Consider the following 21,082-nt stretch of genomic DNA (forward strand, 5'->3'; position numbering starts at 1 on the left):
GTTGGTTGTGGCATACACCTCGGGGACCACTGCAGTATTTCTGAGGAGGCAGAAAGGTGCGTTTTACACAGGGTTACTTAAAGGCAGCCCTGATTACTGCCACAGGGCTGGAAGCCCTGCAGGGCTATTGAGGAACGTGGAGGTGCAGCAGGGCAGGAGGAGGCTGAAGAACTTACCTGGACTACAGGGCGGAAGGAGAGGTGTTTTTTCAAATTACTGAGGTAGGATAGTCTTCAAATGGCAGGATAGTTTTCAAATGGCAAGACATTAACACAGGAATGAGTAAGTCCAAAGAAATTGAAGCTGGAAATTAATAGGTTTCTTGCTGCTAAAATAATTGGTTCCATTAAAAGCTTTTCATACCACTGATAGAGACAAAACCAGTTCCATGTGTTGGATCACTTTAAGAATAATTTATTAAGGTTGCTCATTAGGGATTTAGCTTGGTTGTGAGACCTAGCAAAAAAATCTGTCCTGCGTTGCATTATTTTAAAGGTGAATGATCCAATTTGGGTTGGATCCAAAGATGAGGATTGTTTTTTTATCTCAAATAATGCAAGTGCTTTCTTTTGTAGCCCTTTATATTTTGAGGGTTGAAATAGGGAAGCATAATTTCAAAATAATCATTTCAGCTTCCTAATTGAAATCCCTGGCAATCTAGAAACTTTCATCTTTTCTGCCCTTACTTGAAATGTTCGTTTATGTAATACAGGCACTGTAATGAAAAGGACCCTACAAACACCACTTTGGAATGCAGTTTTTGGCAGCAGACTGACTAATGTAGAAGATGAAAAGCTTTGCGGTGGTCAGCTTGTATTTTCTCGGGTTTTGTTTGCTTTACTTCTGCTGCTCGCACAATAGCAGAGAGTGGGGCTGGGGCGTTTCTGCAGGCTCGGTAAAGCGGCCGCTTTGCAGAGCGCGCTGCTTTTCCCGGGGGCTCCTGTGCAGCCTGGGCCCGTGGGCGCGGGGAGCGCGGAGCCGGGCGGCGCGGAGGACGGCGCCATGCTGCCCCCTGTCGCTCCCGCCGCCTTCCTGCAGCCCCGGAGCGGCCGCGCGCGGATCGAGCATCCTGCGGGGCTTACCTGATGGAAGGTGCTCGTGAGCTAGCGTGAGACCTGAGTTTTCACTTACTGCAAGAAGTCAGCTTCAGATGCACACAAAGCGTGTCTGTTATTTGCTGGTGATCTTACTGCGGCAAGGGTTGTCTCTTGTGCTTCTGCTCAAATGCTGATGTTCTGGCGGAGGGAGGGAAAGGCAAATGATTTGCATTTCTAAGCAGAAATGCTTGGAAAAATGCATCTTAAACAGCTGGAGAGAGTTGTTACTCACTTTCCTTCAGCTGTATTGGCTCTGCCCTAGCCGTTTTTTTATTGTTCATGGGCTCTTACTCATCCTACTGTCTACAATGGTCAGATCCATCTCAGCAGAGCTCCAATTCAGCTGCCTACGTCTGTGTGCGTGCATGCCTCTGATCTCTCCCCTCACTGCAGAACGTGGCACAGCTTCTTGAACTGCTTGAGGTGTCTCCTGGCCCAGTCCCCAAGGCTGCTGAGGTCCTGCAATTTTCATGCCAGCCATTTCTGCTATGGAAGTGGTTTCTGTCAGATAGCTTGGACCCTTCAAATCCTTTCCTAGCTATCTCTTCCTGGCTGTCTCCCCTGTGCCTTTTCTCAACTCTCTCAAAACTTTTTGGTTTCCAGGAGTGTCAATGACCTGCAAACAGCCCCGTTGATTCCAGCCCAAGCAGCCCTGTTCTTATCTGTTCTCAGTTAATAACAAAGTGTGAATGACTAATGCCCTTCCTGTCTAGACGGGACAGCCTTTTTAGCCCTTTCCTGTAACACTTTGAGATGGAGAAATGCATCAAGTCAGAAGGCAGGCTAGCAAATTCTTCTGTCCAGAAGGCTCGCAGTTGTCTTAAGGGGATTTTTCCATTTAGTGGGAGAAGTCATTCCTGGCTTGGAAATGTTCAAGTATTTTAGAATGACAGAAGAAATACAGAGCAAGAATGTTCGCCTTTAAGCACAGAACCAGATTTGTGATGCAAAGACTTTTTAAAAATACTTTTTAAAATAAAATTTGGTGACAGTCCTCCCTCTATGCAGAAGAGTATGGCAGGTGCTTGTGCATCAGTGGAGTGTCGCTGCTGCCTGAGTTCTGTCTTGCTCTCAGTAAACTGCTTTTCAGTAATTGAGCCGCAGCCTGTCTTTACTGTTTGTAAGGCAGCGGATGTCTGATTTGTGTTTGTCTTTAGGAATAACCCTCTCGCTGTAGGCAGCGGAGAGAGAAACACCTTATTGAGCATTTTGCCTCTTTCCTGAGAGTCGTCTGCTCTAAATGTGCTGCGTCAAAGCACTGGGCAGAAACACCCCCAGATGCTGTCTTTTCTGTATATTGTATAAGGGAAGCGTCAACAGGTATAGAAAAGATTTTAGAGCAGGATGGAATTTCACCACAAACCTATGTTGTTTGTATATTCACCCTAGTTTTTATTTGCTTATGGACTTACGGGCTGTTATCTTCCAGGGGAGGCACAGTTGCTTGATTGATAGTCCCTAAGAGCTGTTTTTCTTGGCTGTGTTGCACAGAGCATTTAAAGTGGTTCACTCTTGAAAACTGCTGCTCCAAAAGGAGCTCTTGTCTTTCAAAAGATAAAACAGAATGACTAAGATGATGAGCAATCCTTCAATTGCTGGAGAGCGTGTGAACATCCTTCAGTCTGCAATAACCCTTTAGAACATGTTACCTTCCTCCTCCCTCAGCTCCCCACGGATGGTTCTTGCATGATGGACTGAATCAGCCCTGACTCCTGTCCCAATCTAAGGAATGGATCCATGCGGGAAGCTACTATGGGGGAGGATGTGCTTAGCCTGCCCAGCCCCGGTCCTCTGGGTGCAAGTCGGGGGACTTTCGGGGCTTTAGTTGCTTTAGCTTTAGTGTTCTTAATGCTCTCCTGAGAGCTGCCTGTTGCTCCATACGTAAGTTTAGCTGAGTTTGGAATTACTAAGAGGCAGAGGAGGGGCTGGACTGAGAGAGGACCCTTGAATGCTATGGTGATATAAAGCTCCTTTTCCTTGGAAATCATGTTTTAAATTCCCTGGAGCTCTGTCCAGTGCTAATTGTCGGAAAGGTCTATTTTTGTGAATTTTTGCTCCCAAATGCTCTTGAGCATCAGTATCTTGCATTTTCTGTGTTGAAGCTTGATTATTTTGGCATATGGAGTACACTATAGCGCAGACGCCTCCAGTTCTTCCTCGTATGGCAGTGGATTTCTCCTCTATTCTGTGCTGGAGGGAGCTCCAAAGGCAGGTTGATATAATTGCTCCTGGTAATGACCATTCAGCGGGGAAGGAGAGCATTCCCATCTGTTTTTGGCTCCACTTATCAAGGTTTATGAAGAACCTCACCAGAGTGCTGACCTAGATCTGTCTTCTGCTTAGCAATTTAAGACTTGAAATAAAGTGGGAGAAAATCGTGAACACTCACTGCAAAGTTTGTCCTCACAGGTCTTGTTCTGGGCTCAGATGCCACTGTGGGGCAGATATTGAAAGACGCTGCTATTAAATTCCTGTTGCTAGCAAAATGTTCTACCTTCCTTGTAGAGTTACTGGGGCTGTGGTATCTTCTGACATATTGGGAACTTTAAGACAAAAAAAAAAAAGCTGCATTTGCAACATGCTGATTATCCTAGAAAATATTTTTCTGCCATTGCAGCAGTTGGTCCTTCCACATCAATGGAAAAGTTTCGGTCTGAATTTCCGTGCTCTCAGGGGCTCTGACCATGTGGGCAGCGCTGAGTTTGCGGATACGAGAGCCTTGAGCCCCTGGGAAAGGGGAAGTGAGGAGTGTTTCCTGCCCTGCACTGAAGGTGCAGCAGTGGCTCTTGATTTACATCCTGTAAATGCACTTGCCTGCTGAGCTGACAGGACAGGGAGCTGCCCTTTCTAGGGTAGCTGCTATCTTTTTGCAAGGGAAATTATCAGCTTATTGTCTTTTCAGTAAATAAGCCTGTTCGCTTGAAAATGCTGTGCAAATGATTATTTTTTTTTCCTAGCGATTTTCCCTTCTGAACAGTTGCCAGTTTGTCTACATAGACTTTCATGACTTGCCCATGTCATTAGCGGCACAGGGTGCTGGCTCCTCACCTCCGTTAACCTGGATGTGGCAGAACGTGCGGATGGAGGAAACCTGAACTACCACGTGCCTTTCCCTGGGCTCTGCAGGGTAGTCTGAAGTGTGCCAAGCTTTACGCATGAGAATCTGGTTATAAGGCAGTTACACTGGTTATTAACCTGCTTTATCTGCCAATACAGTGTTGTGTTTTTGTGTGTGTGTGGTAGGTTTTTTTTTTTTTTTTCACTTAAAAAAAAAAAAGCTATTTGTATTCACATCAATCAAGAGTAGTGGGAAAATGCTGGACATTATGTTTTCGGACAGGGCATCAGTTTTTTGATGCTGCTTAACTCTTGAATTTCTGCCTAACTGATACTGCTTGGAGACTCTTGGAAGCAGCAGCTTTCGCATTTGATGCGAGTAACAAATTAGTCCTGCTCATTAATGGAAGATTATGATATGGATATTCTCATTGGTATTTGGGGACTATATATAAGCATGAAGCATGGCTTATTTTCAAGTAAGCAAGCAGAATAAACTTGAAATAAGAGCAATTCATTTTATGTGGTGTTTTCGTAGCATGGTAACAGCCCTTTTATTGATGCCACATCAGCTGTTAAGTTTTGAATTGGCTTCTTAAGATGGTTCTGGTTGAAGCTCTTGTGTGTTGAATGCAACTGTCTTAGGCAAGAAGAGAATTTAGGTCCTTGTTTTCCTGTGTTCAACAAAAGCCAACCTGCATGAAAGCAAGAGAAGTGGCTCGACTGCTTGTGGTCCTGGAGAGGAGAAGCAGGTGAAGTTTCTGGGTGTGTGAGCGGATTTTGCTGAGGTTTGAAACCTTGGAGGGAATGACAGAACTGTCAATTTGTGGTATAAATCTGAGCTAACAACAAAACTTTTTGGAGATGATAGTTTAAGGGCTTGAAGTTTCTCTGTAGTTTATAGCCTTCTCAGGATAGTAGACATACAGGATTTGATAATATACCTCTTCTTAAAGTTATATGTTGCTTGGTTAACTGTCATTTTAATGATGCCATTACAATGTTTGCCCTAAGGATGACTAGATCTGAAGGACAAATTACTACTCACTCCAGATAAGCTACCTTATACTGAAGGGGACCCATCCTGCCAGACCTCATAACAGAGTAGAAAGCTGCCTGAAAATGGTTGTAGCTTTGGGTGATTTTTCTCTCTACTTTCACTGCTTAAAAGGTGAAATGTAAATATTTTTTTCTGTGGGTAATTAAGGATTTTTTGTGTGTGTGTTCTGAAGTATAAACTCAAACTTCAATTTGAATGCGAGGAAAAATTAATAAATATGGAGGTATCTCTTTAGAGGTCTGAAAGAGATTCTTAAATGTTCCGATGTGTTTTCTTTTTCCTCTAAATGGAACAGAGGGTTTTTGAAATATGCAGTTGAACATTTTCTCCATATTTAGAAGCCCTCAATGAGTAAAAATATTTTTTTCAAAAAAGAGATTGTGACTACAATAAAACTCAAGATTTAGTCAGTGAGCTGCACAGGAATGTATTTTAAATTGTCAAGCTTAAATGCTGTATTTTGTAACCATGTGCATGGTGAGATATGATACTTCCAAGTTCTGTCTTTGTATAAAGGTCAGGGCAGTTTTGGAGTGTAACCATTTATTTGTTTACAGCTGCAAATATATGGCTGAAAGATTCAGATGTTGTACACTGTCTCCATCCACAATATAGCTGTGGTTGCCTGAAGTTACTTGAGCTTTCTCTTCTGTTTTCTCTCTTAGAGGAGGAATCCTTTGTGGATGCGTACACCATATTTTCCTCTTAGTGATTCTTCTGTGCCCGTGGCACATTACAGCTTATACTCTGTGCATCGCGCGGAGCTATTTCTGCAGCAGTCGGAAGCTGCTTTTGGCTCCCTGCCTTTATTTATTGTCATGAGGTTGCCATGTACTCGCCTGTTTGCTCCTGCAAGGAGTGACACTATTGCAGGGTGCTTGGAGCTATGGCCATGAACTGTGGTGTCGACCTGTGGGCACAGGAAAGGGTTTGGGGACGGGAAGATCCTGGTGTCTGCACCGTGTCTTTCCCTTCTTCATTCCATTTTTTGAGTGCTGTTTGAGCATGCACTTAGGTCTGTGCTGTCCTATTTCTGCAGACAAAAGCCTGTACAATGCAACTCCATCCAGCTGCAGAAAAATAGGATTTTTTTTTTCCAGAGGTTCTTCCTTTACATTACTTCTACTTTACATTATCCTTAAATTTGAATGTCCCAGCAGGTCAAATTTGGCCAGTGTCCATCTTCCCTGTACTCCCTCGTGGTACCGATCTGTCATCTTTGGCTCTGTTCCATGATGTTTAACCCGAACATTTGTCACTTTCCTTTTGGTCCTGCCCCCGTTGCTCTTCTCCCATGCAGGCAATGTCCTCTTGGAGCAAACCAGGTCTAGGACCATTTGCTGAGCAAGTGTAAGACGTGGCTCAAAAGTGGCAGGAAAACTACACTTATTTGTATGGAAACGCTGTCCTCTCCAGGCTCTGCATCCTCTACCAAGGAAGAGGCCTTCATGGCAATGAGGGTTATTTTGAGGTTTGCTGTGGGCTGAGCCAGCCCCCCCGGCCATCTTATTGTCTTAGTTTTGGCTTCCTCAGTCTGCACATTTATATAAAGATGATTCGTGTAAGTTATGAGGCTTCCTGATTCTGGTGCTCTGAGCGTGCCTACCGCTTCTGTGTTGCATTAAATCTACACTGTATGAAACTTTCTATCCTGAGAAGCTTCTTGGGTTAAGCCCCCAAGTAAAAGAAATGACGAAGGGGACAGCAGGCTGCTAGAGGGGTGACCTTAAGCAGGTCTTTTTGAGAAGGAGATTTAGCAAGACAACTCAGAGTCCTAAATGTATATAGTGTATTTTTTTTTCCCACTCACTATAACTAAGAAATTGATGTGATATGGGCCAATATGAGATTCCATATGGTATTCTGCTGAAAGGTTTGCTGGAAGGACACACTTGTGAATGATATCTGCCATGCGATATGCTTCAATGTATTAAAACCTCTATTTTTGCTGTAGGGGCTTTGCAACTTATACCTTACTGCTTTTTATTTATTCTTACAACAGGGCCTGATCAAAACAGTTTTTTGAAAAAGAATTTGGATTTTAGAGAGTCGTTAGCATACGATGAGAATATCCTTAGGTGACTGACCGTGGTGACTTCAGCCTTAAGGATTTTAATTTTCCTTTTTCCCCTCATCCTCCCCCCGCCCCGTGAACTGCTTTGCTCTGCGAGCAGCTCGGGTGCCCGAGATGAAGCCCGGGAGCAGGAGCTCCTCCCAGCCGCCCAGCTGCGGAGATGCAGAGGCCGGATTATTCCCGCTCGCCCGTAGGCTCGGCGGGGAGGGGAGCGGGCTGCGCTGTGGCGCTCGTGGCAGCGGCAGTCGCTGGAGCGGCCGCGTTCCTGCGGCGCGGTCTGTCTCCCCCGGCAGGGCGCGGGCTCGCCGCGCGGCTGAAGCCTCCCCGCCCTGTGCCGGGGCCCTGCTGCGCCGGGCGCCTTGGAGGGCCGCGATCGATCCGGGGCCCTGCGCGCCCCGGCGGGAGGAGCCGCCGCCGCCGCCGCGGGGGGGGGGGGGGGGGGGAGGAGCCCGCCCCGCGGGGCCGCGCGCGGTGTCGCCTCCCGCCGCCCCCAGCGCCGCGCGCCCCTCGCCCGGGTTTGCCCGTTTGGAACGGACACGCTCTTGGTTTCTGCGCCGTTTCCAATGGGAAGCTCCGTTGTTGCTGCTCTTTCCCCCTGAAGGATCCCGCCTATTTATGTAAAGGCTGATTTTTGCGTGCCATGGAGCTAGATTAAATGTCCACGGCAGGCTGCAGGCAGCGGGTTCAGAGGTGTTTCTCTGCCATCTCGGTTGCGGATCGATTGAGGTGCCCGGGCTCTGGAAAGATGTCACCGAGCATCAAAAACTTGGATTGCTTCTCGCCGATGCTCTGCCACTGTAAAGTGGCGTGCACCAACAACACGCTATCCCTAATGTTTGGATGTAAGGTGGGTCTATGGAAGGGCTTTCCTGGAAGTAGAAAGCAAGTTTAATAGCATATTAATGACTGTCGCTGTGTCTAATCTATGCTTTAAATTTCAATTAAATAGCATGTGTCTTGTTCCTTGCACTAGGTGATTTTTCAGGAATCTCAGTGCTTGTGACAGGAGTAAGGAATTGCTGTGCTTGCTGGTTAAAGATCCCTTTGACCAACGTTTCAAATTTGTGCTGCATGTAAAATGTCGTCATTCCCCATTAATCAGCATTAATCATCATGTAATCAGTTTATTGCACTTGGCTTTCGTTTTATTCAGCTGTAAAGAATTGAATACACAGGGGACTTGCGCGGAAATGCAGGGCTGGAAATGCCTCCTGACATCATTCTGACAGAAGCGATTGCTAGTGGCACGTTTGGGTTTAACGGTGCCCTCGGGCTTTTAGTCATCTTCGGACTAAATCAGCTGTTCAGGCTTTAGAGGAGTAAAACATGTAATTTGATAATTTTTAGGGTAGAAAATGGAATATATTCAATGTCATTTCAAAAGTGCTTTTCCAGGAAGATCAGCAGATAATGTGAAGGATATGAGGGGATCCCCAGCTGCTGGGAAGACTCCTTAAAATGGCTTGTTATGTGTGTAAAGTTACTTTGAGGCTGAGGTGCAGAAATCTCTGCCTCCAGAAGTTATTTTGCGTAAAATCAGCATTCATTTTTACCCCCAAAATTGTGCTGGACTGTGCTGAGCAGTTCTGTGAGTGTATATACATGCAGATAAAACTCATATGCATATGGACATTTCTTTTTATACATGGAAACCGCAGTATATATTGTGGTTTAGGTGTGCATATATAAAGCACAGTCTTGTTGATGTTGCATAAATGCTACCTAGTTTGAGAGGGAAGAGTCTGAATTTTTGTGGATCTTTTGACAGTGTGAATGATTTTTATGAAATGTGAAGCAGAATGCTTCATTTCCACTGGAGATCACTTGCTGCTTTTTTTTGTATCTACTTGCCCTTCTAGTATTCAAAGGTTTTTAATTGTAAACATGTTTATTTACTGTTGCAAACTGGAAACTCTGCTGTAAAATTAGTATTTTTTTTTTCCTCCTTATTCTTTTTATGGAACTGCAGATTCTTTCCTTAGGTAGAACACATTCTCATGTGTAAAACTTGGCTTGGGGGGAAAAAGTCTTGTGAAGTAAGGGTGAAAATATGATTTTAATTCTGCCATTTGAATTGCAGATAAGAGATGCTTTTCACTTAAACAGCAAATTGAAAATATCCAGAAACGGCACTTCAGTCATGGTGGCGGATGCAGCCAAGGGTTGTTTGCTGCTGTCCTCGCGCATGGGGGCGATTTTAGTCCCGGGTGTTTGGTGGTTCAGAGCCCTTGAGGAAGGTGGCGCAGCCACGGCTGCCGCGGGGCCCGGCCCTGCTCGCGGGTGGCTCGGGGCAGGTGAAGTGCTGGGGGAAGCCCCCTGGCAGGGGCCCGGTGGCTTCCACAACCTCACTGGGTCTAGGGTATTAGACGCAGAAGTGAGTCTTGCAGGCAGATGGTACCTGGAGGGCAATGAGGTTTTTTAATGGCATTCTAAAAATATGTTTAGTTCTCTGCCTGCTTTAAGTGTGAGGTTTTTATTCTGTCCAGTAAAACTGTTTAACCAGCGTAATGTGGGTACTCCATAGTAAGCAAATACCAAAAGAACTGGAAGTTGTAGGTTTAAATAATTCTGAGCTGCTGGTATTTGCTATTCTGATTTTTTTATTTAATCTTTATTTAAAATAAAAATACCCGAGTTGTGCAGCATTAACCCTGAAATGGTATTATCTTCTGAGGTGGTATGGTTTTGAATGCTGTGGCTTACTGCGAACTGAAGGGTCAGTGTCTCAATGACAGCATATGTTGAACAGCTGCCTGTGCAGAGCAGTAATGGAGAATAAGCTGTTCGGTCCTACCCGTGCCGGGAAAAACTGATCTCCTGCAGATATTTATATGAATACATTATTTTCCTTCTTTTCTATTTTTTTTCTTGACCATGTGAAAAGAATATTAACCATTTGACTGCTGTTCCATATGTCTTAGTCCTTGATATGCCAGAATGGAGTATTAATACACAATAGTACAGTTTTTCCTGGTGTTTATTGCGCTTACTTTATATTGGGTATTGCCTCCGAATGTCCATGAGTTGAAGCACTGCCCAGGTGTTTAACACCGTCTGCATGTATCATGATGCAAGGCTGTGACCAAATTAGCATCTGGTGTACCATTTGATTCAAGATGCAATAAACTGAAGCCTTCAAAGGAGCCTGCAAAAGAATTACATCTGTTCAAGGCTGCTTCCCATCTCTGTGGTGTTCAAACGTTATGTTTTGTTTTAGAAATCTCTATTTCTGACCTCGTACTTCATATCATCCAGTATGTCATGTATGGAGGCTTAAAGTGTAATACCAAATTCTGTGCTAAGTCAAGAAGTCCTGAACATACTTTAGCATGTGTCTTTATGTCACTTAAGTCTCTCTTGTGTTAACCACAGACCTTCCACGTTTCAATGTAAATAGTTAATTGCTTGCTACAAGGCTTCATTTGTGTGTGTGTGGTTTTTTTTTTTTTCTGTAATCTGCCCAGTTCTTACAGTTGTACCAATTGTCCATTCTACAATGGCTCACAAATTCCTCCTTTAAAATAAGAAGTGAGATACAAATGTTAATGGATGAATGCCAAAAAAGAAAATCCAACATATGAGTATACTGACAGATGGGAAATCTGATCTTTGGTACCCCACATGGGAGCTAATCTATTTGTGATGGAGGTCCAAAGACAACATAGGGAGCGAGGAGCAAACCAGGATTTTGGGAATATGGGCTTTTCCATGCTGCCTACGAGGTGCAGCTTTCAGAAGAAACTAGCAACAAGACAGTGAGTGAGTTGGGCTTGACAGTGAAATCTGATGGGTTGGGGAGGGTGAAAGGTAGGCTAGTCCTTCTGTATATAGTTCCTGATGGATTTAGCTGTACTAACTGCCTTATGGACATTTCAGAGTATGAGGTTTACACTGTGGCTAAGATGCCGTAGAAAGATGCCTTAGATGCAGGCATTAAAGCATTCTTTTAAGAGCTTTGAATTTTGAGAAAGCTTTGACCCTCAAGGCAAAAGTTTCTGGAAAAAGGAGAAAAATACTCATAGCTGGAATTCCCTGCAGCCTGACACTGTGTGTGCTTCCCATTTGATTTCACTTTCATTAATGTGACAATGTCAAATCAATCTACTTGCAGACATATCAGTATAAAATGCCTCCATCTCAGTTAGCTTTTTCAGGAGTCTTTTAAAAAATGTTAATCTGAAAAAAACTTCTTGTTGAGTTTTTTGGGTTTCTTTCTTCACTTTTTTTTTTATTTTGTTATTAGGAGAATATCAAAATGACTTGTATTTAATAGTGAACATGATACAAAGAACTTGCTGTTGAGCACCTATCCTTAAATGAGAGGGCGAGAGGGTGCAAAGATACTAGCAGATCTGCAAATAACACCTTGATTCTGTGCTGTATAACAAAGCATGTGGAAAATAAGACTTCTGAATTTGGTTCTGGTTTTGTGCTTGCACACTGTGCTAGTGTCACAGTACCTCATAGTTGCACCTTTAAGGACATCTGAGTTGTGTGCAGGCCAGTGCTTGGCTGGAACGCACTGGTGACTTTATGTTCTTCTGTTTTCCTCTCTGAGGAAGATGCTGTGTCTTCTGAGGCACTTTACTTGTGTCTGATGTAGCGCTTAGCACCAGAGGATTGGAAAGACTCGCACAAAGTATGTCAGCAGCTAATGTGTTGCTTCTCTTGCACTGCAAGGTTTGCCTTAGCAGGCTTCTCTGGAGTTTGACTTAATGGTTGCTTTTCCGTGTCAAAATTATTGGAGCTTATTTCCTCATAAGCAGTGTCTGGAAGTCCAAGCAGCAAAGTTTGTTTTTTTTGGGAGGCAGGGTGCTTTGTGAGAATTGCAGATATTGAAATGTTTGTATTCCTTTGCTTTCAAAGTATTGCTTTCTAGTATTGCTTCCCAGGAGCTCTGTTCTGTTGAATACAATGCAGCGCAGTGTTTCCTATTGACTTATATTGCTGGGAAGATATTTTGAAGGGCCTTTCCAGTTGGTTCTTTTTTTTTTTTCTTTTTTTTTTTTCAGTTAAAATTATATACAGGATTGGTGCGAGCAAGCCTCAAATTTGGAGAGGCGCATACCTGTGGCCTAAAACCGTAATGTTTTACCACAGTCTCTACTTACTGTATCAGAGAGAATCTGATACTGTGAACTTCTAATTATTTCTCAAATCTGAATGCTTATCTCTAGTTGTTAATCTCTGCTTTGTCCATGTGTGAGCTTGACTTGTGCAGTGGAAAGCTTGTAGATGGACTATGCAGTTTGCCTGCAGATTTTCCTAACTTTGCTTGAGAGTTTTTTACTTGGAGAAGAGGACCTCTCCTCCAGGAGAGAAAGCCAAATTATGGCTTGTGTTTTAAGCATGCTTTCACTCTCATTCAAATATTAGAAGTATCTTAACACTGAGTGTGTACAGAACATTATGCTCCAAAATGTCCCATAAGACATGGATTGATTTGTGCTTCTAACATGAACGGGCTTTCAATACCCTTCCCGTGCAGAAGAGAACTGCAGTTATTGCTGCCTTTCCTTTTGTTACTGTGTCATCAGGTAGCTAAGGACACGTTTGCCTGGTGGACTCCTTTTCCCTGTGGGTGTCACATTCTGTATGGCTTGAATCTGTAAGGTAACTCCATTGCATGTGGCTGTGTGCTATCAGTCTGAGGCCACAGGGCTGGGAGGGGGGTCCATATTCACTTGATTTTCTCTTTTTGTACTCTTCATTAGAAGAACATGTTAAAAATGTAAAACCACAATTTAATAATCTCCAGAGGGTAGATTATGCACTAATCTGGGTTTGTTTTGAAATATTTTCCATCTAAAATATATAGAGGAGCTCAGACAGAATAAACCCAGATCCCTGTTTGAATGAGTTCTTAAAGCCTTTTTTCTTCATTATGCATTTTATCTATCTTGTATTTTGAAAAGCTTTATAAAATTTCAACAAAAATCTCTACTAGTTCTCCATATTATGTTGCAAATACTTTTGTTCATTTTTAGTGTTGTTTAACTGCTGGGCTTGTGAATTTAAACAGGGAGGCCGGGACCTGGGCAGTTCACAGGGTGCCTGGGTATCCCTGTGGGGAGGTCTGGGCACTGTTCTTGTGTAACCTAGCATGACTTTATTAAATATTTTTTCTGTAGTTATCACCAGCAAATTGTTTTTAAACCAGTCACAGAATACTGTGGTAGGTTTCATCCCCAATGAGTTATTCTGTTTGCCTGGGTGATTTTTAGAAGAAATCCTGGTAATTGTGTTGTGTCAGAAAAGAAACAATTTGACTGCATTTTGATCCACTTACAAACCTGCAGCTGAAGCCTTCAGGACAATGTCTGTCAGGGTATGTGACAAATGTTTAGCATGTGGTAGGTTTGCACTTGATGATTGCAGAATAGTCTGCAAAGCTTCTTAAAAAGAGTTAAATTTCTTGGCCACAGCTGAAGGTTCTTGCTGCGCTGCACAAGTTCCCAGTGAGGCGGTCGAGCGTGCGGTGTCCGGGGCCTGTCCTCTGCGCTGGCCTGTGCCGCGCAGTCCTCACTGTCCCTTCTTGCCAGGGTCCCTCAGCAGCAGAGCTGTGCCCAGGACTCCAGTACTTTGTGAGCAGAGCAGTGGGCTCTTGCTAGCCCCTCTCATGGCTCTGGCTGTTCTCCCCTTCTTGCTGTGGTGCCAGCCCTGCTCATGTCTCATCCTGCTGTGAGCCACTTGAGGGCATTAGAGCAGCAGAAAATTAATACTGCATCTTTCCGTGGTGTGCGGGGCTTGTGCCTGACCCAGCTGGCCACCAAGTCCATGGGAAGCAAGAGCCGGGGTGGGCAGGGGGTTGCCCCCATGGAGGGGACAGAGACAAGGGGGCTGCTCCTTGGGACCGTAGCAGCCCCGGCGTCAGCTCCGCGGCGCAGCCCCACACTTGTGGAGTGGCCGTGAGGCCATGGCAGCAGTGTGGGGTTTGGAGTCGTGCCTCCCAGCACAACCAACTTGGCATATCTGAAATAAGGGACTGCTGCTCGTAGCACGGGCACATTTGAAGGGTGGCTGCCCGTGCCGGGTCACGCAGCCAGTGGCGGCTGGCCGGGGTGATGCTGCGCGATGAAGGGGCTGCCCCTCCTGCGGAGAGCGGCTCTGGCTGCGCATGGATGCGCCTCGGAGCTGGAGCGCTCCCGTGCCCACGGGCACGTGTCGTGGGGGGTATGCCTGTGTGTGATGTGTGGGTAGGGTGAGGGCAGTTTGGTATCTTTCAGAGTAAGTAGCACAGTGAATGTTGTGTTTGTGCACATCTCGTGTCCCCATCTCCTGTTTGCTCTTTACAACATGATCATGCTTCTTTTTGGCTATTTTAAACATGAATTCTGAAGCTTTTCAGCAATTTCAAGGTGACCTTGATCGTTTGGAAATGCTTTCCAATCTTGAATAGTGCATCAGCATACATTAGAATTTCACATTTAAGATGTTATTTTCTTTTTCTTTTGAGATGGTTATAGCCCTTGTCAGTGCCCCATATGAAAGAAAATCCTTCACTACAGTTTTTTTTTATTCTTAATCTAAATGATAATGACACACTGACCCAGTAAAACTTCATGCATAAACTGTTCTTTTAGGCAGTAATAGAGTAGATGAATCTTGGTAAATAAATGTTTCTCAAATAAATCTAGAGTTTCTTTAATTAAGCTTGGGAGTGTCCAAATAACTGTTTTTAATATATGTATCTGCTTTCAGAAGAAATCAAGGGAGTTTCCTGAGCTTAGCCTAAAAGTAATCACGATTCCATAAAAGTTTGTCTTGATTGCCCTGCAACAGTAGTTGTTCGTTGTGTGTGTGTTAAGTTATTCTTAGTTTTTAACCTCAATGCCACTTTTAGCTTTTGACAGGGTCTTGTCAGGTCTGAACTGTGAACTTACTCCACTTTCAGATTCCATTGTCCTGTATTTGATTGTCAAATTTAACATTGAGCCTGTGAGGGCCATTGCGGGTCCCAGTCTGGTCCATGTCCCTCGTGGAAAGGCGGGCAGCCGGGCAGAGCGGAATTCCTGCTTCCTCTGTGCTCCTTGCGGCTCTGAGGTTTCTCTTCCAATCACCAGGTCACAGGGAGTGTGATAGTGGAAGTGTCTGTTAGGAAATAAAGGTCAGTGATGGCCAAAAAACACTATTTCTGATGCTTAACATCATTGCTGCAGCAGTCAATGTCATTCCTTTATTTTGCAAGTTAAAAATAAGCCTAATATTTTTAGCATTCGGAAAATAGTTGATTGGGGAAAGTCTAATGCTGAGCAATCTAGCATTGCTTTGCTGCAAGGAAAGGAAGGGAGGCTGTATGCTCTGTCCCTGTTGGGTTGCTGGGCGACTGGGTCATCTCGAGAGACCCATGCACTGAGGATCGGAAAAATTAAGACTTTTGAGTGACCATTGCAGCCTTTCACAGCTGTCGGCATTCCCCATTTCTCCTTTTCCCTCCTGTTAAGTAGGTCTGGAAGTGTCTTGAGTCTGTTTAAAAAGAGTCTGGTACTCTCACTTTGCTTTTGGGAATTACTTCTTTGTCTTGTAGCAGTGTTTTGCTTGGCCAGTATTTATGGAGGTGATGTTCCTATTGCTTCTGCCTTGCTCTTTCTAACATTTCAGAAGCGTAATGTGCCTCAATTGAGGTCTTGATCTCAGATCAGCGGATCTGGCTAAAAGAAGCTCTGTTTTTTCAGTATCACTGTGTGTATGCATACCTGTTTGTATATAGGTGTCTATATAGCATATATAGAGACACATAAAAGACTTGGGATGATAAGGGGATCAAAAAATCCCTTTGGCAGACTTGCTGATCAGCATGGGAAATAGCTATTGAGGCTGATGGGGTTGTAAATAATGAGCTGGCAGTGAGTTTCTGCTGCTCTGAGTTGTGTTGTCTTTTTCAGAAGATAAGCATGAATATTAAAACTAACTTGCTACTGCAGTTGGAGCCAGTTGTGATTCGTTAGGATTTGAAGTGAGCAATAAGGTCACATGGTTTTGTGTAAATACTGGGATATTAAAACTTGCATTAAAAATGAAGCAACATGATAAATTGAACTGAAATCTTCTCTAGGTATCCATTTTTGAATGAGTAGCTTTCCTTCTGTTTGACTTTTCATGTCTGTGCAGTGGGGAGTAACATATTTATATGGCCATACAGATTAAGTGCTGCAAGCAGGACTCTTCTAGTCTGTTCATAAATAGACTGTGTTTGGATGGAATTTTTTCTTTAGGTCACCATTTCCCACAAAATGTCAAATTATGTTGCATTTCATAAACCTTCCAGTTTGACAAAGTATATATGCTAACTTCTCAGGGACGCTAACAACGGAAACCTAAGGCACACATAAATGTATAAGTAAATGATTGAAAATAGCTTGACTCTTATTTGATTTTTTTTTCATTTTCCTACTGGCTATTAACCTTTTTAACAATAAAATATTTATTACCTTATGCTATAAGAGAAGTAAAAGGAAAAGCTTTCTAGGAAGGTTTGCTGGGGACAGCTACCATGTACCACGAGGCTGATTCTTTTCTGTGCCTGTTGTTTCAGAAATACCGCTATCAGGATGAAGATACCCCTCCCCAGGAGCACAGCTCCCCGCACATCAGCAGTGAGGTGACAGGTCCAGAGCTCGTCCACGTATCGGAGAAGAACTTGTCGCAGATTGAGAATGTACATGGATTTGTTTCTCACTCCCATATTTCGCCGGTAAAGGTAGGCTTTTTTCTTTTTTTTGATCTCTTGTGATAGTGATGTTTGTGAAAGAAACGTAGCAGATACATCTACTTGTATTTCTACAGAATTGTTTCTTTGTAAAAATTTCTTTACAGGTGTTAAAGCTTTTGATAGAGTTCAGTACAGTATTCTGACAAAAAAGCACATCAAATAAAACACTCCTATAATAAATCTATGTAATGGAAAGGTCTCGGATGTAGTTACGTTTGGGCACTGCTGCTGCTATTCAGTTGTGTTTGGGGGTTCCTAGAAGGATCTTGTATAATTAGTTCCAAATTTGCTTCCAGCAAATATTTCACTCGAACTATAGGAAAAGTGTAATAAACTAAATATAAAGTATCTCTTCAGGAACAAAGCAAGAAGAATATTGGACTGTATTCTGAAAAACAAACTTCAAGACTGGTTTAAAAACTTAGTGACCCCCAAGTGTGAAGCTTTTGGGGTCGTGGCAGACAGGTCTGGTGATGCTGGGATCCAAGAACCAAGTTGCCTTGAACTTAAGAGTTTTCAGAAGATGTTCATTGTAAGGAAGACCTTTTGGCATGTACTAGCTCTTTGCAAATGAGCTTTTAAGTCCTCTGTAGAGGAACAGATTGGATGGTGGTTTGATAATCTTTGTTCCAGCTTTGCCAGGATTTAAAAAATGCTTGTGTTGGTATTGAACATGCTACTTTTTTTTTTCTTCCCCATTGTTTAACCTTACTAATATTGAAAAAGACACCTGTGTGTTTTTGTAGCCTTCAAGGAAGCAGAGAGTGGGCTGAATTCTCAGCCCTCGTGAATAAGCTTTCGGGGGAGTGAGCTTTGAGTGCACAATTTCTTTGTCCCTGTGATTCTTCATGAGACTTTCAGGCTAAAATTCCCTTGAGCTCATGAAGTTTCTTCTGCTTAGGGAATAGTTTGCTGAAGTGTTTGAATAAATGCAGCTAGAAATTAGTCCTGAATGTGCGGGAGATGCCCAAGGTTCCTCTATTACGGTTAGCATAACTGGCCATTTCTTCCTTTTGGCCTAACGATCTCGAGATGTCTGCAGTTCTGGTATTAGTTGAAAGTATATTTAGCAACAGCAACGGTAGTTCTGGGTTGGCTTCTTGCACTGTGTTTCAAGCTCCTGCCTGGTGGACAAGATCTTGATTAGCTATATTTATTCTCTCCTAGATTTCTGTAAGGAAACTAGGTGTATTGGTGGGCATAATAAACATTTCTCCATATTTCAGTACCCTAATAAAATGTGTGTTTGAGGAAATTGTTTTGTACAATATCAACACTAAATGCATCTGCAGCTTTGGGTGCGGAGTGTTAGTTTAAGAACAGACATAAATGCAAATCCTGCTTTATGGTTGCATGCAGTTTTTTGAAAAGTGCTGCAGAGGGCAGTAGAAACAGCCTTTCTGGTGCTCTTGTAGAGGTCCTCGATACTGCAGAACAAAAATGCAGAATAGGGATGGCCTTGGCAAAGACCAGAGATGCCTCTTAGTCCCTGGTCTACATTTTGTGCTTAGGAGAAAAGCATTCCAGTGTCACACACCTTAAATCAGCATTTGCAGCTTGATTTGGTTCCAGCATGATTCTCAAAGGGCAGCTTTCAGTTACTAAGAGGACAAATGCATGCCCATTCCCTAAAAATTAGTGATATGCAACTACGTTGCTGTTTATCCCATGTTTTAGGTTAAGTATAGAGTAACTGAGGGTAGTTGACCCTTTTGACAGAAGGCAAGAGTTGTGTAACTTGGCTGTCTCAAGCATCAGAGAAGCAGATCTGACCTGGGAAAGTTTGTCCTTTGTTCCCTACTTAACCTTGTCATATGGAGCACATCTGCATCAAGGGTGGGATTGTTCAATGGGCGGGAATTGCCTAGAGAGTGAAAACAGCAAAGCTGTAAATCCCTCCTTGATACTTTGTTGTGAACCCTCTGAAGGATGTTTGCAGGCTGCTAGTTGCAGCTGTGCTTCAGCGTGAAGTTCCAGACTTTCTGGTGGGAACGTAGCCCCTGCTCCCGGGGAGCGCGTGGTCGCGGGCAGCAGGCAGTGCTGGCCAGAGGGGCCGCTACATGGGGGTGCAGGGAAAGGGCTCGTCGCTCCAGCTGGGCCACTGAGGGGAGCTTGCTGTCTCACCTTCAGGTTGGCACTTTCAATTTAGCCTTTGTTTTCATTGAATAGCTCTGAGCTAAATCTTTTGCATATAGGATGCTATGTAAGTTCTTAACTGCAAAGTGGAAGCTGGAGTTTCCTATCGAGGTGACAAGCTTGGGGGAAAAGATATTACATGGTTTTTAAGTGACTGGTCGTGCCAGTCTCAGAGTGTGACGAAAAAGCTCTATCTTAAATTGCAGTGTGCTTCATTTAAAGTATTTTCCATTTCATGCACAGGTTGCGCTGTTTGTTATTCTCTAAGATATAGGGAGGCAATTCAGTGTTAAATACTTAAGTTTAGAGCCTGGTTGGGACTATAGTATGTTCCTGTGTTAGGTTCGTGCGTTGTGTGTGATTGTTTGGGGCTGCTATTTTTATTTTCACTTGTAATACAGCAGCTCCATTTTAAAGAAAAAAGGTAATAAGCAAACTAGAAAATCATGTATGGCACTTGAAAGATATAGCATGACTGGTGTAATAAGTGCTCATCTTTATCCCTTGAGATAAAGATGCTCTTTGATAAACTGTTTGCTATTACAATATTCATACAGCTTCATTATATCTATTTCCTACTCAAAACGTGCTGGAGCCTGCTGCTTGGAGAAGCTTCAAAGCAGTTGGTAAGCTCATGGAGGAAAGCGTGGTGGGGTTGCCTGCAGGAAGAGGAGAATGGGCTTGCTGATCCCAAGAGCTCCCTTCATTTCTCTTCAGTTATCTTTCCTGCAGCTTTCTCTTGAATTTTTTTTACCATAATGTCAATCTTTAAAGGGCCTAAGGAGAACGTTTGCATTTGGTTGATTTCTTACCCAGATAGCATGCATTAACTGTTGAACATATGTATTCTGGTTGGAGCATTTATACAGGCCTCATTAGGCTAGTGTGGTACCTAGAAATTACTTTTTTGTGAGGCACAATACAATTTGAAGGACTGACTGACCATGAGAGCCCAGCCATAAGCTAATTAAAAGCTATTACACTTGGCGTCATTAGCATAGCCTTGTGCAGCCACCACTGCCGTAGCGGGGATGGCGTGATGCTGCTGCCAGAGCTGTGGGAAGTGGCTGCTTCTGAGCACCAGTGTTTGGAGGTTGTGATTTCCTAATTGTTGGCTCTGTTCACACTATGAAACCAAGTCTACTAGGCTCTCCTGTGATTCAGCATGTTATATGTACGTTCAGAGCAATGATCATTGCTGTACGGTTGACTCCTACGCGGAAAAGGCAACACAGAGCAGTGCAGGCAGCTCCGTGAATGACCTTTTTCATTACCAGCTACCTGCTTGATCTCATTCAAAGAGCAGTTATTCTCCTGAGCACTATTATATTCTGCCAGCATACCCGGGCTTCAGATAAAATAGCAAAAATCCTTACTTCCTATAGCAAAGACTTTTTTTGTTTAATGTTTTAGACTCTGACATGTAGACTACTGTTGCTTGCTTATTTAAAGCACAACATTGGAGTTTGTGGTGGTTATGTAAATTTATTTCAGGAAGGAGAAACTGGGACTTAATATTCTGGCAACAAATATAACTGAGTTGATGCTTTTCTGTGTTTAAGTAATTAAGTATTTCAAACTAAGGTAATGTAGTGTTCCCTGTGGAGCTAGAAGACTGTTTTACTCCAAAATTTTAATTACAGAAATTTTAATTATAGAAATCTCCTTCCTTGGGGAAATAACTGGTCCTAAGCTGCTCTGATAAGGAGCTGAGTAGCTTTAGACCTGCAGCTTAGCTCCAGGTCAGCATCTTCCTCTGCTTTATTTTTCCATTTGCCCAGCAGTGTTGGGTTTAGGAGAATTTTAACTTAATCAGGTGCAGCTTGCATAGGAATAATAATAATAATAATAATAAAAAAAAATCAAAACCCCACTAATATGCACCATGTTGCTACCTTCAGTTGCTCATTAATTGAGCTTCTGTTCCAGATTATGCCCATCTCTTT

At 43.3% G+C, this 21,082-nt stretch overlaps 1 protein-coding gene across 15 annotated transcripts in view; it reads left to right on the forward strand.

Annotated features, from left to right (window-relative positions):
* Positions 1-21,082, forward strand: part of DLG1 (discs large MAGUK scaffold protein 1) — a 123,289-nt gene that overhangs the window by 24,830 nt on the left and 77,377 nt on the right. For 13 of the 15 annotated variants that reach the window (XM_088525570.1, XM_088525554.1, XM_088525556.1 and 10 more), the window contains one exon: positions 16,824-16,988. In XM_088525570.1, the coding sequence (XP_088381696.1) occupies positions 16,824-16,988 (165 nt within the window). Of the gene's footprint in view, positions 1-7,962; positions 8,136-16,823; positions 16,989-21,082 lie in introns of those variants that run through there. The other 2 variants (XM_088525563.1, XM_088525566.1) reach the window with 2 other exon arrangements.

Source organism: Tinamus guttatus, unplaced genomic scaffold, assembly GCF_059628265.1.
Source record: "Tinamus guttatus ecotype Peru unplaced genomic scaffold, ASM5962826v1 Tinamus_guttatus_pri_ptg000227l, whole genome shotgun sequence".
Taxonomy (NCBI): domain Eukaryota; kingdom Metazoa; phylum Chordata; class Aves; order Tinamiformes; family Tinamidae; genus Tinamus; species Tinamus guttatus.